The sequence below is a fragment of the Podarcis tiliguerta genome (assembly GCF_965153285.1).
Source record: "Podarcis tiliguerta genome assembly, chromosome: 17".
NCBI lineage: Eukaryota > Metazoa > Chordata > Lepidosauria > Squamata > Lacertidae > Podarcis > Podarcis tiliguerta.
This window is the reverse complement of record NC_139550.1, coordinates 12,295,923-12,323,106: the sequence shown is the minus strand read 5'-3', so window position 1 is coordinate 12,323,106 and position 27,184 is coordinate 12,295,923. Positions and strand designations below refer to the sequence as shown.

Here is a 27,184-nt window from a genome sequence, read left to right as displayed (position 1 = left end):
ATTGTATTTTCCTCAGAATTCTCAACAGAGGCCTTGCAGACTCCAGGTAACATGAAACTTACTGTTTTGTAATACGACACATATTCTGACATTAAACGGGAAGTCAAGTGCACCTGGAGTCTGTTTGACCTTCGTTATCCGACTGCTACTACAATGCTTTTGACTAGGAGAGGGCTATGCTTAAAATCTCAATATTTAGAAATCCCCTCAAACAGATGTTATGACCCATAACCAAACCCAGTTTTCCTTTTTTAAAAAGCTTAATTGTGTGTGGAACAGTAGCAGTGGCATTTCTACCATTCACTCAGTGTTGAATGCATTCATCAGAGAATGGAACGGATTCAATCATACCATTTATGTCATTCTTCGTTCGATCCCACCTTCCCGGGGCGGCAAACGTCATGGCTTGGACCACCCCAGACCTCATAGCCCGGACTAGCAGAATTACGTCGCAAGGCAATTTTTAAGACAAAATTGCAGAACAATTTTTAAGTACATTAATGACAGGAACACGCCCCATGGAGCAAGAAAACATATTTGTGCAGCTCATTATTTGCCCATCACACTGCTAAAGGCGCCGAGACAAACGGTTTCCTTTTCCATTTCGTTTTAATAGCAGGGATTTAAAATGCACACTGCACCCAAATACAAAGCAGACCATTTTCTGGCTAACAACTGTAAATATCTTAACAGTAATTTCAAATACATTTTCACATTCGTTTGTGTAAAAGAACTACAGTGAAATTACTACGGTGAGATCGTCGTCGTCGCCAACAGCACCACAAAGATCTAGTAGCAAAGAGAGACTTGCTCAGCCCAGTAATACAAAACATTTCAGAGATTTTACTGGCACAAAAAGGTTGGAAGCGCACTTGTCTGCTGGTGTTTGTCTCAAGTACTTTTCAGCTGCCCTACCCCCTAATGAATTTCAGTATAATGGTAGATGGGTACTTGAGACAACAGTACCCTTTCTTTATATGGCAATGAGTTACTCTCTCCCAGAACAAAACCACTTTAAGAGAGAAATTTAGCTTTACATTTTTAAAGGGCAGGGAAATTAAACCTTTAAAAAAAGCCTTCCTGAATTTATTTTTCAATGTAAAATTACTTGTAAAATCGTATGTTTATGTCATGAAATATTTCCCTAAAGTTACTGAAGTTCATTGATTTATGTAGGCCTACTCTATGACCTGAGGCAGATCCACGTGATAACTTTATAGCACAGCCAATACACATTTAAAGCACATGGCTTCCCCCAAAGAATCCTGGGAACCGTAGTTTGTTAAGGATGCTGGAAATGGTAGCTCTATTGGGGGGAGCTACAGTTCCCATGAGCCTTTGGGGAAAGTGTTTTAAATGTGCGCTGAATATGCTTTAAAGGTATATTGTGGATTTGCCCGTAGTTGGCTATCATCCAGTAGAGGTTAAATCCTACAACAGGGCGATACAGCTTCTGACCTATGAAGGCAAATACAGACCATAAACCATGTATTCTGGCCAGGCAGGTGATTTGGGGAAAAGGATGGAGACCTCCCGGAAGTTGGCCCCTTTCTATTTTTATTTCCTGCCAGGTGATTGGCAACACCACACAGGTGTTTTGGTACCAGGCAAACATCTGAAACGTGGTTCAATGTGCAAGTTTGTGTCTACAGCTAGCTAGCATTAGATAGGCTGATATACCAAATTATATAGGGAAAACCTGTCTAGTATGCAATATCTGTTTCAATAAATAAAAGAGTGTGTGTACTGAAGAGGAGTCTGTTCTTACCACACTTAGTCTCTGACTGATTAAGTGGAATTGTTTGAAAAATCCAAAAAGAAAATCCACAACACTTGAGTTTCTTTGTTTCATAAACCCAGCAAGGAAAAAGGAAGCTCATGCTTTCAAATAATTTAATATCTAAGTGGTTCCAGTGAGTAAACATACAAAGATTTGAAAACCCTGTATGAAAATTTTGTGAAAAAAGCTACAAGATTGCTTGTGACTCAAGCCAAGTGTGAAAACTTACAAAATTGGCCCTCAAGCACTGTTTTATATATATATAAAATTGTTAGAATATTAAACTGGTTTAAATTTGATCACTGAAATTACTGCTTCTTTCAGTCACTGAATATATTACATTTTCACAAATATGTTCACATTTCTCAACTAGATTAAAATCATGTGTTAAAATATTGGGAGAGTAACCCCCGGTATTAAAGAATGAAAACACCAGGACACAATTCAGCCAAAAAATTAAGCACTTTCAAGTCCTAAATGCTCATGCTTAAAGCTCACCCATCAGATTTCAAGGTGCTCAGGTCTGCTGGATCATCTCCCGAATAAGTTACAATCAACATAAATAGTCAGTTCTGACAATCACATTTCACTGGTGCCAGAAAATATTTCTTCAAGCTTTTTAAAAGTTAGCATTTTGTTTTCTGAAGTAGAAAAACTATTTTAAGACCACAATAAAAATTCTTCATACAAGTAAAATCACAATATAATCTCTTCTTTTATCAAGTCACATTAGATAAGAAAGAAACCCAACATGATGCATCTTGTCCAAGTATGAATTCTAGCTTACAAAAAAATAAATTTTAGAGGCTACATAGAGCCGTATGGCAGTAGTTGTCAATAGTGCAGAAAGTTCGTGGGCAATGTAGCCTGAGCGAGCTTCACTGAAATGGGGGTTTGCACAGGAAACTTTGCACTATGCTTCTGGAAGCCATTTGCTACGTGAATTTCCTTATACACAACTGTCCTTTCACATTATTAGGAAAAAGAAAAACATGGCGTGTTTTTATGGGCATGTACAAAGAAGCCACATTTGGCCACCCCGCATCACATTCTAAGCTTTTTATTCTGCTTTCTTGGCATGTCTTCTCTTGACACTGTCGCTCGTCTCTCCAGCTGTCGTGCGGTCGTAGTCTGAGGAGGCGCCATTGTAAGGGACTTTGGCCTCGCTGGCTTCAGGGCAAGGCGGGTGAAGACCAAAGAGGAGGCCAACCAGCACCTTCTCAAACGGGGCCAAGGGAGTGAAAGCATTATCCGTCAGCATCATGATTACCTGAAACAAGAAGCACAGCAAGGGGCATCAGCTCTCCAACAAGATTTGCAGGTGCGTGTACCTAGGTGTGTGTACCTACCCAGGTAGAAACCACTCGCTTACTTTTGGGTGGTCCTGCTTTCCTTCCAAACAGACCATCATGTGATCACCCAAGCTCGCAATTAGAAGGAATGAGCAACAACCCATAAATAAGAATTAATCCAATTCCCCAATGGTTTTTCCATTTTTAGATACAAACCAGGACCCAAGTTAAGGGAAGAATATCAAACACAATACGTATTTCTCCCTAGATCATACAAGCAAGCAAACACTACTTCTTAAAATTGCACAGTTATACTTTTTAAAACTGACATTAATACTGTAATTCAATTCATATCTTCACTAGTAAATACACACACACACACACACACACACACACACAATCACCTAGCATGCAATTCTGACATGGCTGAAGCGAAGGCAAAGTTCCTATTGATTTCACAGACATAAGGTCATGGGTTCAATCCCCATATGGGCAACCTGCATATTCCTGAATTGCAGCGGGGTTGGTCTAGATGCCTCTTGGGGTCCCTTCCAACTCTACAATTCTATGGAACTAAAACTAGGTAGATATCTACTGTACACAGAACAATTAATGTGACCATTTGCAAATTTAAAATTGCTGCTTTACCTGGCAGGCTCAAGGTAGTTTGCATTAGTTAAAAGCAAACAAACAAATGCAGGATGATAAATAATACAACCCCAGGGTGGCATCTAAGCGATGCCTACCCACTTGCGTGGTGCGACTTTCAGGTTCTCTTCTCCCTCTTCCAGCCTCCTGCGTGCTTACAAAATCTACCTGGGGGTCCTGTAACCCCCAAAAGCAGCTTTTGAAGGGATAGGAAAAACTAGCATGTTTCTAAATATCGTGAGCTTAAGTGAATCCTCAGTAGACCTTGCCACTGGAATCCTAAGCTGGCTAGTATGAGCACTGCAGTGGTCCTCGACATGAGAAACCACAGCCCGGGTTGGCAGAGGGTAGGAGTAGTCATGTGAACTGGTCCTTGAAATTAAGTACGTATCTCATTGGGTTTTCAAAAGTGAAGTTCCCCCAAACATTCCCAGAGGGCTCCTTTCTGTTCTTCTGGCTTTTCTAGAGGACAGGTGCAGATTACAGTCATACCTTGGTTCTCGAACAGAATGTGTTCCGGGAGCCCGTTTGACTTCCAGAACTGTTCGAAAACCAAGACACGGCTTCCGCGGAAGCTGTGCTGGACGTTTGGCTTCCGAAAATCAAAAACTGGAACACTCACTTCCGGTTTGCGATCGTTTGGGAGCCGAAATGTACGCGTTCCAAGAGCGTTTGGGCAACCAAGGTATGACTAATTAGTTACCACCACCATCCAAAATTTTCACCACTGATTTTTTTTCCAAATGCTTTAAACAGGAGGGGGCGGTCATCCTTCTACAGCCCAAGGGGCACATTTCCTCTTGGTCACCCGTCAAAGGGTGTGGCCAAGGCAAAAGTGGGTGTGGCCACCCCACACAGACCACAATGCAAGCACCGTGTGCAAGGACCTCCACACATCGCAGGCCTGTTTGCTCGCCCCTGATTTACTCCCCACCCTCTCCCTCCTACTGCGAGGTGCCCTGCTGCAATCCCTCCAACATGGGACTCAATATTGCCACTACCAAAGATAGCTAGGCAGGATGGAAAGCAATTAAACTGCTGGGAGAAGAGGAACCGGAGCGGATCAGACCACACTGGATACAGAAAGAGCACTCTGATCTGCTCCAAAGTTTCCCGAGTGCCCAGGAAACACCATAGCAGATCAGAAAGCTCCTTCCTGTTTGGATCTGTTTTGCTGATACTGCCTCTTTGCTTCACAGTGGCGCTTTCTCTCTCTCTTTCCTGAAGGCAGTTCCTACATTCATCACATGCTGCCTTTCGCCACTGCCGCTGACAAAAATTGTGGGTTCTTGGGGTCACAACAAGCATTGGGGAAGCTGGACCAGACTCACAGGCCAGTAGTTCACCACCCCAGTTTTAACTGTTACCACACAATTTGGTATTCAAACTTTTAGTTATTGGAGAAAGAAGAGTTGATGCAGGAATGGCCTTTAAAAAAAAGAAGACTAAGATCGCAGTGCCGATTTTATGTAATTATAAAGAAATTAAACCTAATATATGAAGCATTAGATGCATTCCTAGAACCATCAGTATACAAAAACATGCACAAGTTTCTTTAGAGTGCCTGTAGTTACTCAGGTCAGCACAACATCAAGCACCAAGAAGCCCCAAAATTCTTACCTTTGTGATTACCAAGAAGGAGGTGTAATACAGCATGAGGTTGGGCTTTGCTACTGGAAGAAAAGAGATGTGCTGCATTGTGAAGAGTACGGCCCCTATCAAGCTTATTTTCACAGGGCTGGGGGGAAAGACACAAAACATGTCAGGCATCATTTCTCAATCCCCTCTCCACCCTCAAAGAAGAGTTTGTAAATCTCTCAACACTGCTGTTAGTTTTCATTAATTTGTCAAGATCTCCCACCATTCCAAGCCCAGAGGCATTTGGGTTCTCCAATAGGGCTGCAAAACTTCTAATCAGTGAATGAAACAGCTGAAGCTTTAGCTGGCTGGCAGACGAAGAGAAACATCCATTGACTGGCTGGAAGTTAGGGGCACGGGTGTTCAATCTCCAAGGCTCTTTTGGCTTTGGTGAATGAAGAACAAGAGGAAAATATTAAAGATGACCATCCCTTCTCAGAACGTGTGGTAAACTCCCTTTATTAAGTTGTTGTTTTAACTTTTTAACTCAGTAACTTTTTTATAATCACCTGTTTAGGTGGTATATATACATTACTGGTGGGATTTCTATCCCTCTCATCAAGTAATGTATGTAAAATCAAACATAACAATTAAAATAAACCTGGAAAACCAAGCAGCAGAAAAATAATGGCAAACTCCCCAAAAGACAACAAAACCTAGTTGTCTTAGTGGGATAGGAAAGTTAAAAATAATTTCACATTGGGCAACCAATGTGCCTCTTTGGTTCCAGATAGTACTGTACATGGGTAGAAGAGTCTAAAAAGCCCAGAACACAATTTATCATGGCCCTCTAATGGCTATGGTGGCTTATTTACCAGCCGTATTGTATTTATCATTAACTCTGGAAGTGTACATTCGATTCTGACCCGACTAAGCTTCCTGGTTTCTAGAATAGACTGCAAGCAGGTGATCCAAACCTCTGGAGCAGTAACAGAAAGGCAGCTTCTGCTTCTTATGAGAGCCTGGCTTGAAAGCATGCAAGAATTTGAAATCAGGGCTTGAAAACAGCTCTTAAGCCTCAGAGAGCTTCATATGGAAGGAAGCACTTGATAAGAATCCCAAGACCCTGAATTCAAAGGTCTTTATAAGCAGATAATGCAATGTTGGATTCCACCCACAGGTTTATTTAACATGTAACACAGCTCAATGAGACTTGTTGAGCAGAAAAAGGGCAAATGATTAAGCAGCCAAAAAATCCATAATCGGTTGAAAGCGCTGCAACAACACATTGGGAACTGTTTGCTAGTCTTGCTAAGAAATAGATCTGGATTTTATACAACAGAAATGAGAATTCCTCTGTTTTCTACCACGATGCACCTGTCTTTCTCAAATCTTTACCGCTACTTCCACTTGACATTTTGTAAGAGCGCTTTGCTCAAAACACTTCACAAACATTCGTCCCGCTAATCCTTACACCATCTCTGTAAAGTAGCATGGCAACATTGCAGACAGGCATGCCAGGTTGACAAACTTACTGAATAAAAGCTTGCCCAAGTCAACCAGTGAGTTGATGGCTGGAGATTGTAAAATAACAAAGCTCCTGCCCTCTGCAGAACATTGTTGTTTAGTCGTTTAGTCGTGTCCGACTCTTCGTGACCCCATGGACCAGAGAACGCCAGGCACTCCTGTCTTCCACTGCCTCCCACAGTTTGGTCAGACTCATGCAGAACATAAAAGGTAAAGGTAAAGGTACCCCTGCCTGTACGGGCCAGTCTTGACAGACTCTAGGGTTGTGCGCCCATCTCACTCAAAGAGGCCAAGGGCCAGCGCTGTCCGAAGACACTTCCGGGTCACGTGGCCAGCGTGACATCGCTGCTCTGGCGAGCCAGAGCCACACACGGAAACGCCGTTTACCTTCCCGCTAGTAAGCGGTCCCTATTTATCTACTTGCACCCAGGGGTGCTTTCGAACTGCTAGGTTGGCAGGCGCTGGGACCGAACAGCGGGAGCGCACCCCGCCGCGGGGATTCGAACTGCCGACCTTTCGATCGGCAAGCCCTAGGCACTGAGGCTTTAACCCACAGCGCCATCCGCGTCCCCCATGCAGAACATAGAAGGGGCTAATTGTTTAACATGCATTTGTCTTCCCCTTGGTTCACCAGGGAGATCTCTGCCAGCACCCTATGAAGCAGGCCCCTTGTTAAAGGCACTTAGAAAATTCCCAACACTGTGGCTTAGAGCAGGGGTGGGTAACCTCATGCCGGGGGGGGGGCAGAAATCCCCCCAACCCATCTTATCTAGTCCTTTCTACGGTCTCCCTGGCCTCTTCTTCCCAGGACACACCCTGCACTGCCTGTCCTCCATGCCCTCAAGCGCTCTGCCTAGCTGCAAGGTGTCTCTGAACTTTGGCACTGTCTCTTGCTCAGCTGGATGGAGTGGGAGGTGTGTGCCAAAACCTCTGACTTTTGGGTGGCCGAAACATACAAAAGAGGCACATCTGTTGCTCTGGTCTAGCCACATTTGCCTCTGGCCCTGCTCAGCATTTGCAGGCAGCCCGCCAGGGAGGTTTCGCATGAAGGAATGCCACCCTCTGGCTGAAAAACAAGTTCCCCACCTTAGGAACCTTAAAGGTAAAGGTACCCCTGACCATTAAGTCCAGTCGCGAACGACTCTGGGGTTGTGCACTCATCTTGCTCTATAGGCCGAGGGAGCCAGCGTTTGTCCGCAGACAGCTTCCGGGTCATGTGACCAGCACGACTAAGCTGCTTCTGGCAAACCAGAGCAGCGCACGGAAACGCCATTTACCTTCCCACCAGAGCAGTACCTATTTATCTACTTGCACTTGACGTGCTTTTGAACTGCTCGGTGGGCAGCAGCTGGGACCTCAGGAGTTCCTAAATTCTCCTTAGGAGCAATGTATAATCCAGAACTAAATTGCACTGTGCAGTAATAGAAAATATCAATCTACGTATAACCCTTTTAAAAATCCTAAAGTTCTCAAATCAGTGATATTGTCACAAGAGGAGCTCCTGAGAAACATTTCTCCTTTTATGAGCTTCAAGTTTCCCCTCTTAAAAACATGCAATGCTCTGCCTTGCATTGACCAGCATATAGCTTTAAGAGAAGAAAAAATACATCTGCAGCATGTTAAACTGACAAAAATTGCATTTCTCTTCACAGCTGAAGGATTTAGGTCACCTACACACGCCCAACAACAACAAAAGGCAGATCATACCACAAACACACACACACAAAGCTAAGCGGGGGGGTCAAGAGGGAGAAGAGACAACGCCGACTTTTGGCAACAGCTCTGCTTGCGTTGCTGTGTTTCTCTCCTGTCATTCTTTATTACCTAGGATAGTGGCTGGAAGCAGGATGCCTAAGTGCTTTGGCACTCCTGCTGCTTTTATCACACTAGTAGTGGCAGCAGTCTTTTCAAAATAATCACTTCCGCAAAGGAAACCCTGCCAGGAAGTCAGAGAGGAAGGGCAAGGGGACTTTAAAATGCCCACCATGAGCTCGTTTCCCCCTCTGGAGGAGCGGTTGGGGCCTGACAGCCTGCTCCAGCTCTTTTTGTACTTCCCATGGCAGAAGTTAAATTGGGAGTGATTTAACATTCCCAATTTAGCTTCTGCAAACCTGAGCCGAAAGCTGTAACTCAAGCAGTATTCCCCCGTGCGCCAGAGGCACGCTCTGAACAGCATACTAATGTGGCTCACCTTCGGAGCAGGCTCTCGCATCCCCACAAAACCTGAACTTTTCGTTCCCGATTAATTTCAGTTACTGCTTTGAAGCTGACGTTCTGTCAGACACTGGTGAAGCGCCCGTCACTATGACTGGCAGGGTGCTTTGGGGATGCATTCAGCAAAAGGCAGGGCTGGTGGCGCACACTGCAAGGACCCCTGGCAAGATTTCCCTCCTGCGCAAGACTAGGGATAAGGAATGCGCAAATCTGGGTGGTGTACAGCTACGACTCCCATCATCCCTGATCACTAGCCATGCTGAGTGACGCTGATGGGAGACTAAAGTCCAACAAGGGTCACAGGTTCCCTACCCGTGATCTAGACAATTCAGTGTCAGGATTGGGGTGGTAAACAGGTTTAGCTCTTGGCAGAGTTTAGTCCTTAAGAGCAGAGTTTTAACTTTTATTTTTCATCCAGATGAGTGACTGATACTATTTCCCTTACCTAACAAATCACATGAAGTTATCCCTGCTGTTAAGGTTCAGTTTGCCTGCCCTATTCCCACACACCCAGTAATCCCTTGCACCAGTAGGTAGGACAGGAAAAGGATTTACAGTTGCAATCGAAATGATTCAACCCCCCCCCCCCCCCAGTTGCAAATCAGGTTTATAATAAAAATTTACAGATTTCAGCTGTTTGCAACGAGCAAATCAAACAAAAGCAATTGGAATAGCTGAACACAAACGGATGCTTCGAGTAGTTCTCCCAATTCAGCTGAAATTGCAACTTATGCTCGCTTCTCCAGTCTCACTATTATTCAACCCCCTGCATTGCAAACAGCTGAATGTCTGTAAAGTTTGATAATAAACCTGATTTACAATGGGAGCTGAATAATTTCGATTGCAACTGTAGCTATTCCCCAGACTCCTGTTGCCAACACACTTGCCACAATGAAAGCCAAAGAAAGACTATTTTCGATTTATATCCCACTTGTTCTGCCTAACACTAGACCAGAGTTTCCCAAATTGGAACCCAGGTGTGTTTGGACTACAATACCCATCATCCCTGACCACTGGTCCTGCTAGCTAGGGATGGTGGCAATTGTAGTCCAAAAAAAGTTAAGTTTGGGAAACCCTGCACTATACTCTTACAGTTTGTTACTGAAAGGACCAGTTCCGATGAAGCTATATTTGCTTCATCTATCTTGGTTTTCAAAGCACAGAATGAGAGTTAGACCCATGCTGTTGCCCCCATCCTGCACTCAAGATGGCAGCTTTAGCGTTTCAATCATGGTTTGTTACAACCCTTAAACTGTGGTTTAAGACTGCAATTCTATACTTTCTCACTTAGGAATAAGTTATTTGGACTTTATGCCTTGAGTAGGCATGTATAGGGCTGAGCTGTCAATCTCAGTTTACTAAGCAGGATACAAAACCATAAACGGGAGGGGGGGAGAGAGAATAGGTTGAGCTTCTATTTATTAGCCTGCATGCAACCCATCACCTCTTCCAGGCAACCGTTCAAGGGTTTCATCACCTCGCTAGGAATGGAAGGAGGGGAAAGAAGTCTGGGATAGCTCAGTTGGCAGAGCATGAGATTCTTAATCTTAGGGTCATAGGTTGGGCAAAAAAATTCCTGCATTGCAGGGGATTGGACAAAATAACCCTCATGGTCCCTTCCAGCTCTACACTTCTATGATCATATGACTCAGCTGGGTGTCGTCAGTATACTTCCAAACTCTGAATGAGTGCTTTTAGCAGCTTCATTTTAAATGCTAAGAGGAACGGGGCATAAAATGCAACAGATTGCAGGACAAGTCAACAGCCATGGTGATCCCCAGTGGAAGTCGCTGCCAACGTCTTTACTTGAGAAGCCCCATAGGGCTCTTCAATGAAGCTCTCTGCTGCCTTGTTCCTCAGCTCCCCTTCCCTGTGGGCAGTAGTGCAGACAGGTAATTTAAGATGAACTCCATATGAAGTCAATAGTACTTACTTCTGAGGAGCCGTGGCTTGCAGCCATAGACTCTTCATCATCTTTATGTGGTTATATGTGCACTGCTTTGCTCACTTTCCCATGTGATAAACCACAAGAATACAGAGCACTCTAGCGCTCTGTATTTGCCCAGTCCTACCCAGGGATGCAGGTGGCGCTGTGGTCTAAACCACTGAGCCTAGGGTTTGCTGATCGGAAGGTGGGCGGTTTGAATCCCCGCAACGGGGTGAGCTCCCATTGTTCGGTCCCAGCTCCTGCCAACCTAGCAGCTCGAAAGCACGCCAAAGTGCAAGTAGATAAATAGGTACCACTCTGGCGGGAAGGTAAACAGCATTTCCGTGCGCTGCTCTGGTTTCGCCAAAAGTGGCTTAGTCATGCTGGCCACATGACCCGGAAAAACTGTGTGCAGACAAATGTCGGCTCCCTCGGCCAGTAAAGCGAGATGAGCGCCACAACCCCAGAGTCGTTTGCGACTGGACTTAACTGACAGGGGTCCTCTTTACCTTTATCTTTTTACCCAATTCATATAAAGCAAAACTAATAGGTTTTCTAGAAACCAATACTACAACATGCGACAGTTTCGTTGCAGATATTTTGGGGTTCCTCAGCAGCAAACTGGCACGGACAGTTCTCCCTCCAGGCAGAAAGTTTGAAGCACACTAATTTATTATAGAAGAGTCATGTTACTGAAGAGCTGCTCATACAGTACTACTTTCAATACAAAGAAAGAACATTCCCAGGACTGTGCCAATTGTTACGTGCTTTTCATTGACTTACTAGGACATCTTCAGCAGTTCATTAGTTTCTGGCTTCCACACACCTCTCACTAACTGCTCAAAGTTAGATATTAGGCCGCCCCCAGCTCCTGCAATTCAACAAGAAATTATTACATGCATAAAATTGGTTCCAGAAGATCTGACGACACTCAATTCTGCTTCCAGTGAGGACAACTGCAAAGCTGCTCACATCCCTTTCTAAAAGGAGCAGGATATGGCCCTCAAGTTATAGGCACAAATGGAATGACCTACTTCACAGTTTTTGAAATTGGGTCCTCAATTTGAGACTCATTTGAAAGCATCCTATTGTCAGGGGCAAGCACCTAATATTTCAGGGGGGGGAATTAATTCAACAAGGATCTTAAATTTTGTCAAAGCTTAATAAATTAATAATAATAATAATAATAATAATAATAATGGCAGCAGCCTGGTATGCTGGAGCTTAGAATTTGTGATTGTCCATTTAGTAAAAAAAGGCTTTGAGAGAGAGATTCCTATATCTTACTGAAGTTAAGCACAAAATCTCTTCTTGCTTACAAAGCAATAGCAACACAGAAATTATGCACCCATTAAGGGCTCATAGAATGACTTCCACTCTTCCCTGTGACTACTCCAGAAGAAAGACACCAAACTCATGGAAGTAGTAGTCCAGCCCTATAAATGTCTCGCAAAAGTTATTAGTCTACAAAAAACATTTGACTAGCCTACTGGGGCCTGGCAGAGGAGGGACAAACCAGTGTTCTGTTTTTAAACACCATGACTGCAACTCTTGAACCTTTTTTGAAACACCCATCACTTGTCAGCTCTCACCAAAAGAGCCTTTTGCAGCACACATATGAAAGCTAGCAGTTTAGTTATATGTAACTAAACCAAACTGGAGCTACTGTAGTATATTCCCTTTCCACCAATTCCAATGTTCACATTTTTTAAAAAGGACGAAAAAGCACAAGAACACTCCCCTGCCCTGACGTCCACCGTTCTGACCTCCCCATCTCCTACCTATGGATTGCTGCCTTATAATTTGAGCTTTAAACAAACCGGTCAGAGCTGACGTAGAAATATAAATGCCCCTGCTACTGTTATACCTGGCAGAGGTGGAATTCCGCAATAAAATGAGAGCACCTATAAGCGGCTCTCATCCAAGAACAGCATTTGCCAGTAAAACTGAAACCTAAACTAGGGACATCTTATTCAGAGGCCACATAAACAGCAACATGTGAAAGCTTAGGCATGAGTTCTTTTCCTCTGGAGGATGGAACTAAACTTGAGCAGGATTGAGCTTCGTGACTCTAAGGAGCAGCCAAAAAGGGGGTGGCAATGGTGAGAGGGAGGGCGGGCGAAGAACACATTAACAGGATGGATTTAAATTCGTTTTTCCTCTAAGAGTGGCCCCGGATGCAATACCATTTCATAGAACAGTGGTGCCTAATCCACACAAGCCATGTACAGTCCGCACACACCCATTTGTGCCCCCAAAATGCCAATGATTTTTGTGAGCCACCCCAGTGTCCTTTAAAAAAAAAATAATTGGCCATACTGATTTTTTTTTTTTTACAGAGGGTTCACTATGTGTCAGTGCAGCCCATGGCCCCCTCAAAAGATTTGCAACCACTGTCCTTGAGATTCCCCTGTAAAATTTGAAACGCTTTTAAATATATATAGATATTATTTTTTATACATTACCTCTGGCCCAGCCAACTACTATCATGATTAACCAGACATTTTTGTAGTGCTGATGTGCATGTGCAATCCCGCCAGTTATTTTCCACGTTCTAGTCACTTCCTTCATCCCTGCAAGCAGCAGTCGTATAGGTAGAAAACAGAAACAGCGGTAGGCTAGATCACGCGGACAATAAAATACAAGATACCTAAAGAATTGGGGAAAAAGTTTGAACCTTAGCTACTTCGCAATGTTTGCAATGGAAGCATGCTGACAAAATGAAACAAACTGATAAAGGCCTTTTTTTAAAAAGCTAGATGTTAAGAAGTCATTGCGGTAGTATTACGGCTATCAGTCACTTTAAACCATAGTTAAACTAAACTGTGGTTTAAATGTGAACATGCAGCGTGCTGCTGAAATTGTGGGCACGTGGCTCCTTCCCTGCTCTTTGGTTAAAAACAAACACACACAATTGCTGTAAAAAAAAAAAAACCAACACCTCATTCTTTGTGGTATACAGTGGTACCTTGGGTTAAGTACTTAATTCGTTCCGGAGGTCTGTTCTTAACCTGAAACTGTTCTTAACCCGAAGCACCACTTTAGCTAATGGGGCCTCCTGCTGCTGCCGCGCTGCCGGAGCACGATTTCTGTTCTCACCCTGAAGCAAAGTTCTTAACCTGAAGCACTACTTCTGGGTTGGCGGAGTCTGTAACCTGAAGCGTATGTAACCTGAAGCATATGTAACCCGAGGTACCACTGTATCAAGATCTGGCATTTTAAAGAAGTATATAGCATTAAAAAAAGTCACATCCATTGTGTCTAGTCCACACGTATCGCCTTAATATTACACTTCTAATGTACAAAGACAGCATTTTCCTAAAGCCCCCAAATTAGGGGAAAATAGGCTAGGAGCCCCAAACATGCATTCACCAATGCTGCAATTGCATGAGTAACTCTCTCGACATACCTATAGGAGCAGGGGCAATTACATGAGCATTTTGTCTAGCTCTGAACAATCTTCCCCTCCCATTCACTTATTGAAAGATATATATATATATTCCCTCACTGTTCCACCCCAGCACAAAGGTTGAACAATTATAAATAAAGGCCTGGTAGGCAGCATTTTACTCGCTTCCTCCTAATCATCTATTGCTCTCCCCTTTTGCCTCTGCCTCTACAGGCTCCTTTAACAAAGAGACATCATTTTCATCACCATCTCCCTCCCACTGCCAAATTTGATTGAAAATCAAGCACGTCGGCTGACACAGAGTGAACAGAGATGCTGCTGGTTTACTGTCAGGATCAGAGGAGATCTCTTCATCAGGTTTCACCAGCCTTCTCCCATCTCTCTCCATCGGCGTGCCAAAGGAATAAGCCTTCCTCAGATGCCTGCTCGTGTGCCAATGGAAGCTCAGAGGGCCAGGCATCTCTGCCTTCTTCAATCCACACAGATATGCTTTATTATTGCAAGCCAACAGTTTTGACTTCACTATATGGACCTTGCTTTTTCCATTCTCAGAATCCACATACGTTTCTTAACATCTATATTTAATAATAATAATATGCAGGGCTTCAATTTAGCATGTGAGTTGTCTTAATACAATAGACTCTCCCTAACCTCCAGCAGGTGCATTGGATGAAAATCTTTTTAAAAATAAGCTTGCATTTGGAAACATTGTACAAGATGGGTTTTTTTTTCCAGACAGGTCCAATTATCTTTGCTTATGAAGCAGATCTTTCCCTAGCACCCTAGTGCAAAAGTCTTCAACAGGAATTTGCAATGCCAGACCTGCCCTCCTAGGAAACACCAGTGGATCCAGCTGCCCACCTAGGAGCAATAGGAGCCAGTGTTTGAAATTCTGCACTTTGCACCTGACTATTGGCCATTTGCAACCAGGTGAAGATGCCCGGGTGCCAGGATGGCGCCTGAAGACTCCACCACCTGGAGGTGCATGCCTGGAGATCCTTGGATCTTGCCTGTTTCTACACACAAGCAACACATCCTGCAGAATTTTGTCCATTATATTTTATCTGCACAATCAGAACGGATTTCAGGAAACAAAAAGTTGTATTGAAAAACGGCAACTTGACATTTAAGGAGCCTTTTGGCACCTAGGCTCACATATCTGAGTGTTTAACTCTGACAGGAGCAGGTGGAAAAAGTGGTTTCTCTGTGGGTCTGTTTGACAGCACAGTCTGACGAACCATATAGGGTAGTCTGAACCGCCGCTCTCCACCCTCTCTCACAATTTGCCTGTAAAACTAGTCGCTGGCCAGGGATCTATAATAAATTAGGAGACTGCTCAGTGGTGATTTTGATCTCATTAGAGAAGTGGTATTACACAATATTTGCTCATTACCGTACACCTGTGAAATCCCATTTATTTTTCAAGGGAGAGGGGACACAAGAAGAAGAATTGGAGGGGAACAGCCAGCTTTTGTTTTTCCAGTTTTCTTCTGGGCCTTCACATCTCTAGAGGCACATTCCTTTCATGCAAAGTCATAGCAATGCATGTGCATAATTGCCTCTGCTGTATAGGAAGAACAGCAGATTCCTCATTATGTCCTAGTCAGAGGAGGAAATAGTATATAGTATTCAAATCAGGCATTTATAATAAATAAGACTGGCTCTTGTAGAATGCAGAGAGATGTTTCCAATAGGTGCCAGTAGATGTCACTAGTTGACAGCCATATCAGAATCTCTATTAGCTTGGCTTGTTCAGAGAAGGGAAAAAGTTTCTTTTATTTTTATTTTTTATTGATAGTTACAATAACAAAAAACATGAAACAAACAGAATAGACAACGTCAAAGTAACATAAAAAATAAGAGAAACAGCAAATGAAAAAAGATATCAACCTAAAATACAAACACCAAAAAAAAGGTACACAAATCTTTACTTCCCTCCACCTGTGTATGACTTCCTTCTTTCTCTTTCATTTTAATTGTTGTGTTATCAATAATATTTTGCCTTTATACCTTTTATACCCAACTTCTCCTTGTCTTTACCCTGTAAACTTCATTCATTGCATATCAATATGTTTATGCCAAAACAATGTTTTTTCATGTACTCCTTTACACAATCCCACTCTTCTATCAGTTTTTGATCTGATTGTCCTCTTATCGCTGCCGTAAGTCTTGCCAGAACTATATATTCACAAAATTTAATTTGCCACTCTCTTACTGATGGAATTTTTTTCTCCCAGTGAAGGGGGAAAGTTTCATTTCAGATTTTATGCAATACGGAGGCAGCATTCTACACAATTCTAAAGTCGGCTGTATTTTTTATATGCAATAACAACATTCCTAAATGGTCAGCTGCTGAAGTCGATAGGGCTCATACTTCAACGTGGAAATGTAAACAAGGCTTGAGTGAAAACAAAGCATTTCACACTTGTCACTTAGGTTCTTGGTTTGTTCTGTGATGCATCTGACAGCAATCTTCAGAACTTTCCTTCTATTTTGAAGGAAGCATCCACACACCACTTCACACACCAAGGGGCTGCACCTTCTCCAATCCAATTCCTTGTGCAGCATTTTCAGAGGATGAGAGGGGAAAGGTTTAAACACCTACTTCTCAGATATATTAAAAGATTCAACTGCAGAAAACGGGACCCTGATAATCATTATTAAAAGTAAACATGGCAAATGCACTATCAGTGTTATCAACCAAGGTCATATAGAATCCCTTGCACCAGAGGTGGCTAGCACGCAGCTTGGGGTCCTGATGGTACCCCAGAAACAAATGCTGGGGGGCCACAAAACCCCACTGTTTTCTGCATGGGTACAATCTATATGTAAGAAAAAACAGGAGTTCCGCATGATGTATATAGCACAAAATCAGTATGTTGTACATTCCAAATACACCAGCAAGGCAGGTAGGGTTTTTTTTGCTGGCGGACGACGACCCAGCTTCCCTAAACGCTTTAGGAAAACTGATTCTTATCCTAATAGATGCACCTTAAAGTAGAGATGATGGTGCATGAATATACATTCAAGCTATCCTATTAAGGATGCTGGCATCCTTTAAGTATGATAGCAAGAAACAAGGCAATGAAGTTATTTTTTCCTTGGCCTTAATTTGCCTGAATAACTGGAGTGTTTTATCAATCAATCAGTTAATTTTAATAAGGCTGCATATTGAAAAGCAGCTTCGACTATACCTCCCTATAGCTTCCAAGCAATGGATACAGCTCAGAATGGCATCTCATAATGAGATTTTTGGATTTTAGGACGAGTATAGGATGACGGTAAACACATGGACTTGAATCCTGAGGAGGGGTTACATTGTCACCCAACTACCTCATTCATCAACAGGACACCCAACTTATAGGGACAGGGGTTTGGGGGCAAGGTGCAGCAGGCTGAGGAGGGAAGCAAAAGGCCATTCCATGAACACAAACTCTGTTCTGTTTATGGAAGAAAAGTTCGTGTCTGAGCCAGAAAATGCATGCTTTGTTTTTCAGGCCAGGAGACCCAATTATTCTGATTAATGGCGACCTAAATCAAAGCACATTCTCATACCGATGAACTTCTAATAAGATGATGTTAGTACTGCTTAAACTGAGAAACTACTATAGGTGAAGGAAAAACACCCCCCCCCCCCAAAAAAAAGACCCCACAAGCATTCATCCCACCCCACTCAAATGTGGGTTAAGAGACAGTGGAAGAGAGTTGCATCCATTCCACAGCTCATGTCACGGCAGCTAAAGAAGGGCTGAGATTCATAAATTCAACCCCAACTCAAAACTGTTAATGAGCTTCACTAATTAGGAAAAAGTCCGAAAAGGAACAACATGTACTTTATGCATGCATAAAAAGATACTGTTCTGTGCCAGTTACGAACACTGCTAAGTCCTATTACTGGGCCTCACAGCTAGTTGGAAATCCTCATGGAGGACAAATCTAGCTCACACTAATTACTAGTTTGCACGTACCAATTTTCTGTCTTTCTCCTAACTCCAATGTTCTGAAAGACTAGAAGTGTAGCGTTCAGAGTACTGGACTAGGACTTGAAAGACCAGCGTTCAACTCCTCAGCTGAAACTACTTCACAGGGTTGTTGCGAGGATAAAAGGGGCAGGGGGAGAACCATATATGGCACCTTGAGCTCCCTGGAGGAAAGGTGGCTCTAATAGTCAGGAAAATGCAAATCTTAATGCGGTAAACTGAATGATTGGCTTCCATTTACGCAGCAAGACACCAAGGTAAGCAGCCCAATCTGATCTATACAGTGGTACCTCGGGTTAAGTACTTAATTCGTTCCGGAGGTCCGTTCTTAACCTGAAACTGTTCTTAACCTGAAGCACCACTTTAGCTAATGGGGCCTCCTGCTGCCGCCGCGCTGCCGGAGCACGATATCTGTTCTTAACCTGAAGCACTATTTCTGGGTTAGCGGAGTCTGTAACCTGAAGCGTATGTAACCTGAAGCGTGTATAACCTGAGGTACCACTGTACTTACTAGAAGCCGAGGCCCGCCGAGTTTCAGGTAAGTAACTAAGACTGCAGCCTTTGTGAGAAAGGCATTGATGGCGGCATTCAAAATGAACCTGAAAACAGTAACTGCTCGCTTTTACTCTGAGAAGGGCAAGCCCAATTTCCTCTTGAAAGACAGACGTACCTGCCATTGTTCTAAAGTAACAGGTCTTACCCCACATTTGAGACAGGATGTATTATTGCCTTTAAAAGCTTTTTTCTTTAGTGCAATGTTTTATTTTTGTCAGTCTAACATACACCCAGTGCTCTTTTGTTAAAAATAAAAACCATGCAAAACAGCATAGGGGTTGGGACACACACAAGAAAAGAGGGTTCTTGATATCACAGGGATCAGCCAGTCAGGACTGTGAACAACACACCCTATAGGAAAACCTGCAGATTATTCACCTTCCCCAAGCTACACCATGAACCAAAATAACTATATGTACATATTGTGGCAAGTGCACCAATTGCCCTTTTTATGCATGTCTATATAAACACCCAGTTTTTAGCATTTGAACAGCTTCTAATTACAGGTGCAACACTGTGTTAACTAATTGATTAAATTGAATAAAAACCTTTTTCAACGAGGTACCCAGACAACAACTTGTATTAAAAAGCATATTTAAAAACCGCCAATTGCAGACACCCAATTCTCTTGGGCCCTGAATGTTTTTATTTATTCATTCATATGCAAAACTATGCAGATTTAATCTATTAAAACTCACAATTAACTGACCTAGATTCTTTGAATCAGATGGCAGTTCTAAAATTCTGAAGCTGCATTCCATGAATTTAAGCACAGATTTAAGTTTTAGGCAACATCCTTCATCGTAAAAGCTGCTTACCAGACTGACGAGGCAAGTAAGACATTTGTGGTGTTGGCAAGAAATCCAACTGGAGGTTCTGCAAGCATCAGCGAAGATAAAATGGAGCCACCAAAACAGTAAAGCATTGCGCTAAACCAGCATGCAATTGGGCTGCGGTATGATACGTCAACTGCTCCTGGAACAGTAGAAAAAACAAAGTGTAAGTAGTTCAAACATCTCACCTTTAATCTCTATAGAAAGAGCAAAAACCTGATCACAGCCACCACCCTCAGCAATTTTCAGGTCATCCAGTGGGGTGCAAGTTTGGGAACCACTGTTCCTATCAATGTAGTTCATTAATTTGCTTCACATGCCCAATACCAAAATGGGTTTAAGCATTATTTATGAAAACAGTATAGAAAGCATCATCTCCAACGTTAGCCATACAGTGAGCAAACCCACTGAAATAAATGGATTTTTATTTAGTTCAGTGTGTTTCTTATTACTGAATAAAGTGAATAAAGCTGGATGCTGCCCAAAGTATTTGAAATGGCATCACGAGTGTGAAGGGTCATTGTGTCTTTCCTGATATAACACAGGGGTCTCTGGGGCAGGATAAGGAAATGAGAAGAATTTGGTTGGGGATGCCTTGCAAAAGCAAAAGGGCCTGACCATTCACCTTTGGATCCAAGCCAATAAATCCATTGCCTACCCAGAGCTAAAGCATACAGAATAAACTGTCTATGGTCAAAATCCCAAGAACACTTTGAGAGAGCAAATCCCACTGAACGTAGAGCTTACTTCTCAGTAAACATACTTAAAATTGCACTTTCAACCCCATTGATGTCATTTAAGATTTCTCCTTAACTGGCCTCCCTGTTGGGTTCTAAGCCAACCTTATAAGAAGACTTTTGTTTGATTTGTTTGTGGCATGAAGGACCAATTCTAGGCCACAAGGCAGAAAAGCTTTTCCACCCCTGTCTTCTTTTAGGCCACAAATGACCATTACAGGGGGTGTTTGCAGTCAACTAGTAAAAAAGCTGTTATGAACTTTGTTTGCAAGGTTGTTCCAAGCATGGTCCACATTCAATATGTAAAATAAAAAAAATCCTTCCAGTAGCACCTTAGAGACCAACTAAGTTTGTTATTGGTATGAGCTTTCGTGTGCATGCACACTTCTTTTATATTAAAGAATTGTTTTATTTTGTTTTGACTACGGCAGACCAACATGGCTACCGACCTGTAACCATTCAATATGTACTTATCGAGCATGATGAAATACAGTGGTGCCTCGCAAGACGAAAAGAATCCGTTCCGCGAGTCTTTTCGTCTTGCGGTTTTTTCGTCTTGCGAAGCAAGCCCATTGACGGATTAGCGCTATTAGCGCTATTGGCACTTTAAGGGCTAAAAACGGCCTTTTAAGGCTTGGGGGATTAGCGGTTTTGCGGCTAAAATGCTTTTGGCAGCTTAGCGATTCAGAAAAAGGGGTTTTGGAGCAAAAAAAAAAACCTCAAAATTTTTCGCCAATTTTCGTCTTGCGAAGCAAGCCCATAGGGAAATTCGTCTTGCGAAGCGCCTCTGCAGACGGAAAACCCTTTCGTCTTGCGGGTTTTCCGTCTTGCGAGGCATTCGTCTTGCGGGGCACCACTGTATTGTGCAAAGCATACAGACCCCTCAACAATCAGCTACTATGTGAATGTCAAAAAAGAAGATACATTTACAATGGTCCAAGTAATAACAGCACTGAATGCAACCATCATAGCACCAGAACAGGTGCAAGGCTTCATTCAAAAGGACCAACCCAGCTCCAACTCTCTACAAAACATTCTACTACTGCAAATGCAATACTATTTCAATTTTTTTTAAAAAAAAAACTTGCTTTCTTTACAATAGTATGAGCACAAGAAAGCAGGCAAGTTAAGAAACTGGTATCATGTGGAAAAGCAAATTTTAATGGGAGAAAACAGAAATGATCAAGTGATTTGCTTTCAGTAATCCACAAGTAATTAGACGTAGCCACTAATGACCTTTCTTTTAAACTGCCTTTAATTCATACCAAAAAATGAGGATCCAGTTAGTAGGTGCACATGCAACTTAATTCTTTGGAATTACTTTTGTTAAGACAAATTAAACATAGTGTGTATCAGCAATATCCAAATATAAATTGCCATGCTTTAATATCTGCACTGCATGTCCTAATGAATATTAGTGCTGAGAACCCATCAATATTCCTTCTAGCATTAAAGCTGCAGTTAATTAAGCTTAATTGTGTGCTTGACAAGGGAGATAATTATCTGGATGAACTATCAGATTTACCTAATTACAAGTCTGGAGCACAAGGTATTAAGTCCAAATGCCCTATTCACAAGTATATATTTACAAGGATTTGTGAGGTCAGAAGACACACACATATTTCATAAGTCTAATTTCCGCTACCCCAAAAAAATAAAATAAAATCAGGCATTGAGAAAGATGGTTTGATATATATCAGGAAGATGCTCCAGATTCAGAGGAACAGGGGCTAGTGGATTAGTTGCAGGTTTTCTCTCCAAGCAAGAACAGCAACAAGTGAAGACTTCACCTTCCCACAGAGACCAGGAAACTCAGACTTCCAGAATGATGCCTTAATGTCCAAAATTATACAGGTGCAAGCAACGATAACTTCTCCCTGCTGCTGCTCCTATGCTCAGTTCATGACTGAGATGCTGCTGCATCATTAAGCCAAATGCTATCCTGTTCCAAAGGGGTCAAGTGAGCACCACCACCTGTGCTCCTTCTGCATCTGGTCCTCTGGTCTGCCACTTTCAGCTGGGAAGTCCTGCTGAGCTGGCCTGAGTCTCCGGTCCCCTTCAGCTTTTGGTGTTCCTCCCTGGCCCCCTATGCCTCTTATGGTAGATAAAGGTAAAGGGACCCCTGACAGTTAGGTCCAGTCGTGGCCGACTCTGGGGTTGCGGCGCTCATCTCGCTTTATTGGCCGAGGGAGCCGGCGTACAGCTTCCAGGTCATGTGGCCAGCATGACCAAGTTGCTTCTGGCAAACTAGAGCAGCGCACGGTAACACCGTTTATCTTCCCGCTGGAGCGGTACCTATTTACCTACTTATACTTTGACGTGCTTGCGAACTGCTAGGTTGGCAGGAGCAGGGACTGAGCAACGGGAGCTCACCCCGTCACAGGGATTCAAATCGCCGACCTTCTGATCGGCAAGTCCTAGGCTCTGTGGTTTAACCCACAGCGCCACCCGCGTCCCTCCTCTTATGGTACGTCCCTTCTTTATACCAGTCTTGCCCAACTAGATCTGTGAGCCAAGCATTGCATTGGGGTAACTTAAGATGGCAGATGTTCACCATGGATGAGAACTGAGCTTAGCTCCCATTCAAAAGCACCACCACCATTCACCACTGCAGCATGTCCAGGCACCTGGTGGAGAGCAGCACTACCACCAAAGCAGCGGTGGTGCAACAGCCACTATGCCATTTTCACTACAAGCAGAACTGGGCCATGACCTGGTGTGGTGTTTTTTTTGGGGGGGGGTGTCATTAGCACCATTCCCAGGTCTCTCCGAAGTCTGGTGCCAGCTTTGATCCCCAGGATTCTTTGAGGAAGCAGCAACATGTAAAAGCCAGTGTAAGACTGTGCTGCAAATACGTCCCTGGAGTCCAATTTGTTTTTCTTCAGAGAAAAGGAACACTGCACATTATTTGTGGGTCCAAAAATTCAAGTTAATGATTATAGCATGGGCATGTTGTTACTACACTGCTATGCTGCTTCAATGGCTTGCCATTTAAAGTTTCCATTTATAGCTATATTGTGGGTAGAATGATGAACTAAATTTAGTGTTTTGTATCATCAATCTGAACATGGTCTTGTCAGTTGGGTTTACCCCACTAATGATGAGACACCATGAAGGCATGCAGTGTGTGCTCCAGCCAAGTGGTGAAGATAAGGTTGCTAAGGGGCCAACTTCATGTCACACACAGCTCTGTCTTTTTCAAAATGAGAGAAAGCAGCTGAAGGATTCTGAGCAGAGAAGCCGCACATAAGTGTGCCTATACCATAGAAGCATATCGCTTTCACTGTTTCCCCCATTCAGAATTTGCCTATAGCAGTTCCACTCCTGCAAAATGCAGGCAAATGCGGTGCATTTTCAACACTACCAAAGCAAAGTCACATAGTACTTCCTTTTGTCTGCCTAAACACACCTGTTTGAGGCTGAGGTGCCTCAATAGTACTTGTTGAGAGTCAAGGCCATGGTGAACAGAGTGTCGTGGAAAGGGATCTTTTTGTATAGAAGTACACAACCATGATTGTATATAATCATGAGGGCTATTATGGGCCAAGGAGAAGACTGGGGTGTGTGTGACATGCTCAGCTATCCCCAGTATAGACCCAGTTTTTAATTTTTAAAGAGAGATTTCAAACACTCTTAAAAGTTCTGAAATGGTCCATGGCAGACATCGTGAGACTCTACAGTGCATGGTTGGAGAACCTGCAGGCTTCCAGCTCTTGTGGGACTCCAGTTCCCATCAGCCCCAACCAGAAATGGTGGGAGTTGTAGCCCAGCACCTGGAGAGCTACAGATTCCCCATCCTTGCACTACAGAGATTCACAACTTGTGCCCTGAAGCAGTTCAGACCCTAAAGCCACATGATGCAGCAACAACCTAGCTGAAGCCAAGGAGGTCTGGACTTGTCAGTACCTCAACAGATTACCAAACACCCGACAAGTGCTACCTGGAATTTCATTAAAGAAAGCACAGCATAACAAAATAAGAGTCATCACTTTAATCCATTCATTGATATGTGATGTTAGTCAAATCTGCTCCATACACACTCCAAATCCACTCTGCATACTGCTTTTATGCCAAAGCACTAAGCCAGTCGTATTTGTGTCATTTCAGCAACAGGCTTTTGCCAGCCTTTTAAAAAACTTTGAATTTTTTGTGTGTGCAGCTTGGCATTTGCTCTAATTCTGCCAGATGCTTTTAAATTGTGGTATTTCAATGTTCTTGTTCCCATTGGTTTTATTTTTAACTTTTGTAAGCCACCCTGAGAACCTGCTAATGCTACATAAATAAAAGCTTTTAGGACAGTCTGAACCTAGCCACAAATTTAACCTCTGGCAACAGCTGTTCTTGATACATGAGCTGATTATAGTCTCAAAGTGCAGGGTACCATTCCTCAAGCTGGTGTCCTCCAGGTTTTTGACTACAACCCCCACCAGCCCCAGCCGGTATGACCAACAGTTGCGGATGATGGAAGCTGGGAGCCCCAACTTCCAACAACACCTGGAGTTGTCACAGGTTCTCCATCCTTGGTGCAAGGGGGGAAAGCAACTCTGCACATGATCAGAAGCACTGTTGTTACTTCCAATTAGAACAAATGTCCTGCTGGATCACACCAAAGGCCTATCAGGTCCAGCATCCTCTTTCTCACAGTGTCCAACCAGACGTCTATGGGAAGCACACAAGCAGGAGATGAAGGCAACAGTTGCTCTTTGTGTGGCATTGTTGTATATTAGCTTTGAGTATGGACTTCCATACAACAAACAAGTCAATGGCAGAATCAAAGAATTGTAGAGCTGGAAGGGACCCAAGGGTCATCTAGCCCAACCCCCTGTGGTGCTGGAATTTCAGCTAAAGCATCCAAGGCAGATGGCCAAACCAACCTCTGCTTAAAAATCTCAAACGAAGGAAAGTCCATCAACTTCCAAGGGAGACTATTCCACTGTCGAACAACTCTTACTGTCAGAAAGTTCTTCCTAATATTTAGTCGGAATCTTCTTCCTTGTCACTTAAATCTATTGGTTCAGGTCTTACCCTCCAGAGCTGGAGAATACAAGCCTGCGCTATCCTCCATGTGACAGCCCTTTAGCTTATCTGGAGATGGCTATCATGTCTCCTATTTACCAGGCTAAACATGCCCAGCTACCTGAACCATTCCTCATAAGGCTTGGTTTCCAGACTCTCTATCATCTTGGTCCAGTGGGTGCCAATATTGAAATATTGGGTGAGCCAGGCAAGCCCCACCCCAGATAATTGATCACATGGTGTTGCACACATACACCATTTGAATGGCAATGCCCATTAACTCAAATATTTTATGCGTGGACTGAATACTCCTTTGCCCGTAGGAGTCAGCTCCTATGTCTTTAGTCGCCTTCCTCTGCATAACATCCCTTCTTAAACTGTGGTGCCCAGAACTGGATGCAGAACTCCAGGATACAATGATAAGACTTATATCCTCCAGGAATTTACCTAATCCGGCTACCTGTCAAAGTCATCCAATGAACCATGCATGCGTCTGCCACCAAATCATATGGATTCAAATTTCATAAACTAATAATAATTATTTTATTATTTATCCCTCACCCATCTGGCTGGGTTTCCCCAGCCACTTTAGGCAGCTAAGCAGCAGGCAAAGTAACAAGTTTTGATGGGCGCAATAATGGAATACTGAATAGTTTAGTTTATGTAAAACATGTGTGGATTTATGGTATGCAAAATGAACCATGGAAAGAGAAGAAGGGAAGTCACTGATGTTTTAAGGTTATTTAAATGAACATTCTAAAATGTAAAACAGAAAATATAATATAGAAAAAAATGAACAAAAAAAAATGCTTAATTTTCTCCCTCTCCGCCAAAAAAATGAAAAAAAGGGTGTTTGTGTTTCTTTAGAAAACGTGCGGGCATGCAGCATACAATTTAAAAAAGAGAGAAAAGCGGCGTGGAGCTGAGCGAGCCCTCGCCTCGCAGCTAACCGCCTCGTCCACAAGGGAAGGCACTCTGCACATGCCCAGGAGGCACGGCCAGACGCGAGGCCGGGCTCCTCCGGCGCCGCCATCCCCGCTGCCCGCCCGCCTTCCCCCTCACTCACCCGGCTGCTCCTTCAGCGACAGGACGGAGGCCGCGTAATGCGCCAGGTCGAAGAAAGGGAACATGGGCAGGCGGGAGAAGCGAAGCGCCACCTGCCCCAGGAGCTCCTCCATCGCGGCGGACTCCGCCGCGCATGCGCCGGCGACGGATTTAAAGAGGGAACGTGAGGGGGGGCGGGGGAGGGCGAGAAGAGCCAAACGAGCAAGGGGCGGGGCTTAGAAGGGCCCCTCCGCCCCCTCGCTCTTCATCGCCTCAGGCCAAAAAGGGGCGCGAACGGTCCCAGTCGAATCCCGCGCATAGTTTTTTGTCCCGTACAAACCGCCGTCGGGCGGGATGAGCGCTCGCGCCGCGGGGGCGGGGCAGAGGCTGACCCCGCCCACTCCCTCCCTCTCCCCCAACGTTGCGCTAGATTGAAAGGCGATTGGCCGGGCTGCCGCGCGGTGGGCGGGGACAGGAGGGTGGCCGCGCGATTAGGCAGGGACGCTCAGAACGGGAGGCAGTGAGGGCCGGTCCTCCCATTGGGGAAGATGAGGCAACTGCCTCAGGCAGCAGAAGAAACAGGGGTGGCAAATCCTAATGCAGATAATCATTGATTTCTGCTCGCCTTCTGTACCTGATGTAGA

At 43.8% G+C, this 27,184-nt stretch overlaps 1 protein-coding gene and 1 long non-coding RNA gene across 3 annotated transcripts in view; one reads left to right on the top strand and one right to left on the bottom strand.

Moving 5' to 3' along the window:
- LOC310668040 overlaps nucleotides 1–27,184 on the top strand; it is a 1,372,673-nt gene that overhangs the window by 680,703 nt on the left and 664,786 nt on the right. The gene's annotated exons all lie outside the window — the stretch shown is intronic.
- TMEM38B (transmembrane protein 38B) lies at nucleotides 591–27,184 on the bottom strand. 2 transcript variants are annotated; one of them, XM_083420625.1, is made up of 6 exons: nucleotides 26,563–27,177; nucleotides 19,729–19,885; nucleotides 13,432–13,616; nucleotides 11,750–11,837; nucleotides 5,341–5,458; nucleotides 591–3,050 (listed from the first exon to the last, which is right to left on the bottom strand). In XM_083420625.1, the coding sequence occupies exons 1-6, from the start codon at nucleotides 26,672–26,674 to the stop codon at nucleotides 2,841–2,843; spliced, it is 870 nt and encodes a 289-aa protein (XP_083276751.1). In that variant the 5' UTR covers nucleotides 26,675–27,177; the 3' UTR covers nucleotides 591–2,840. The 2 variants fall into 2 exon arrangements, with proteins under 2 accessions (XP_083276751.1, XP_083276752.1); XM_083420626.1 differs by lacking the exon at nucleotides 19,729–19,885 and having other exon boundaries at nucleotides 26,563–27,184.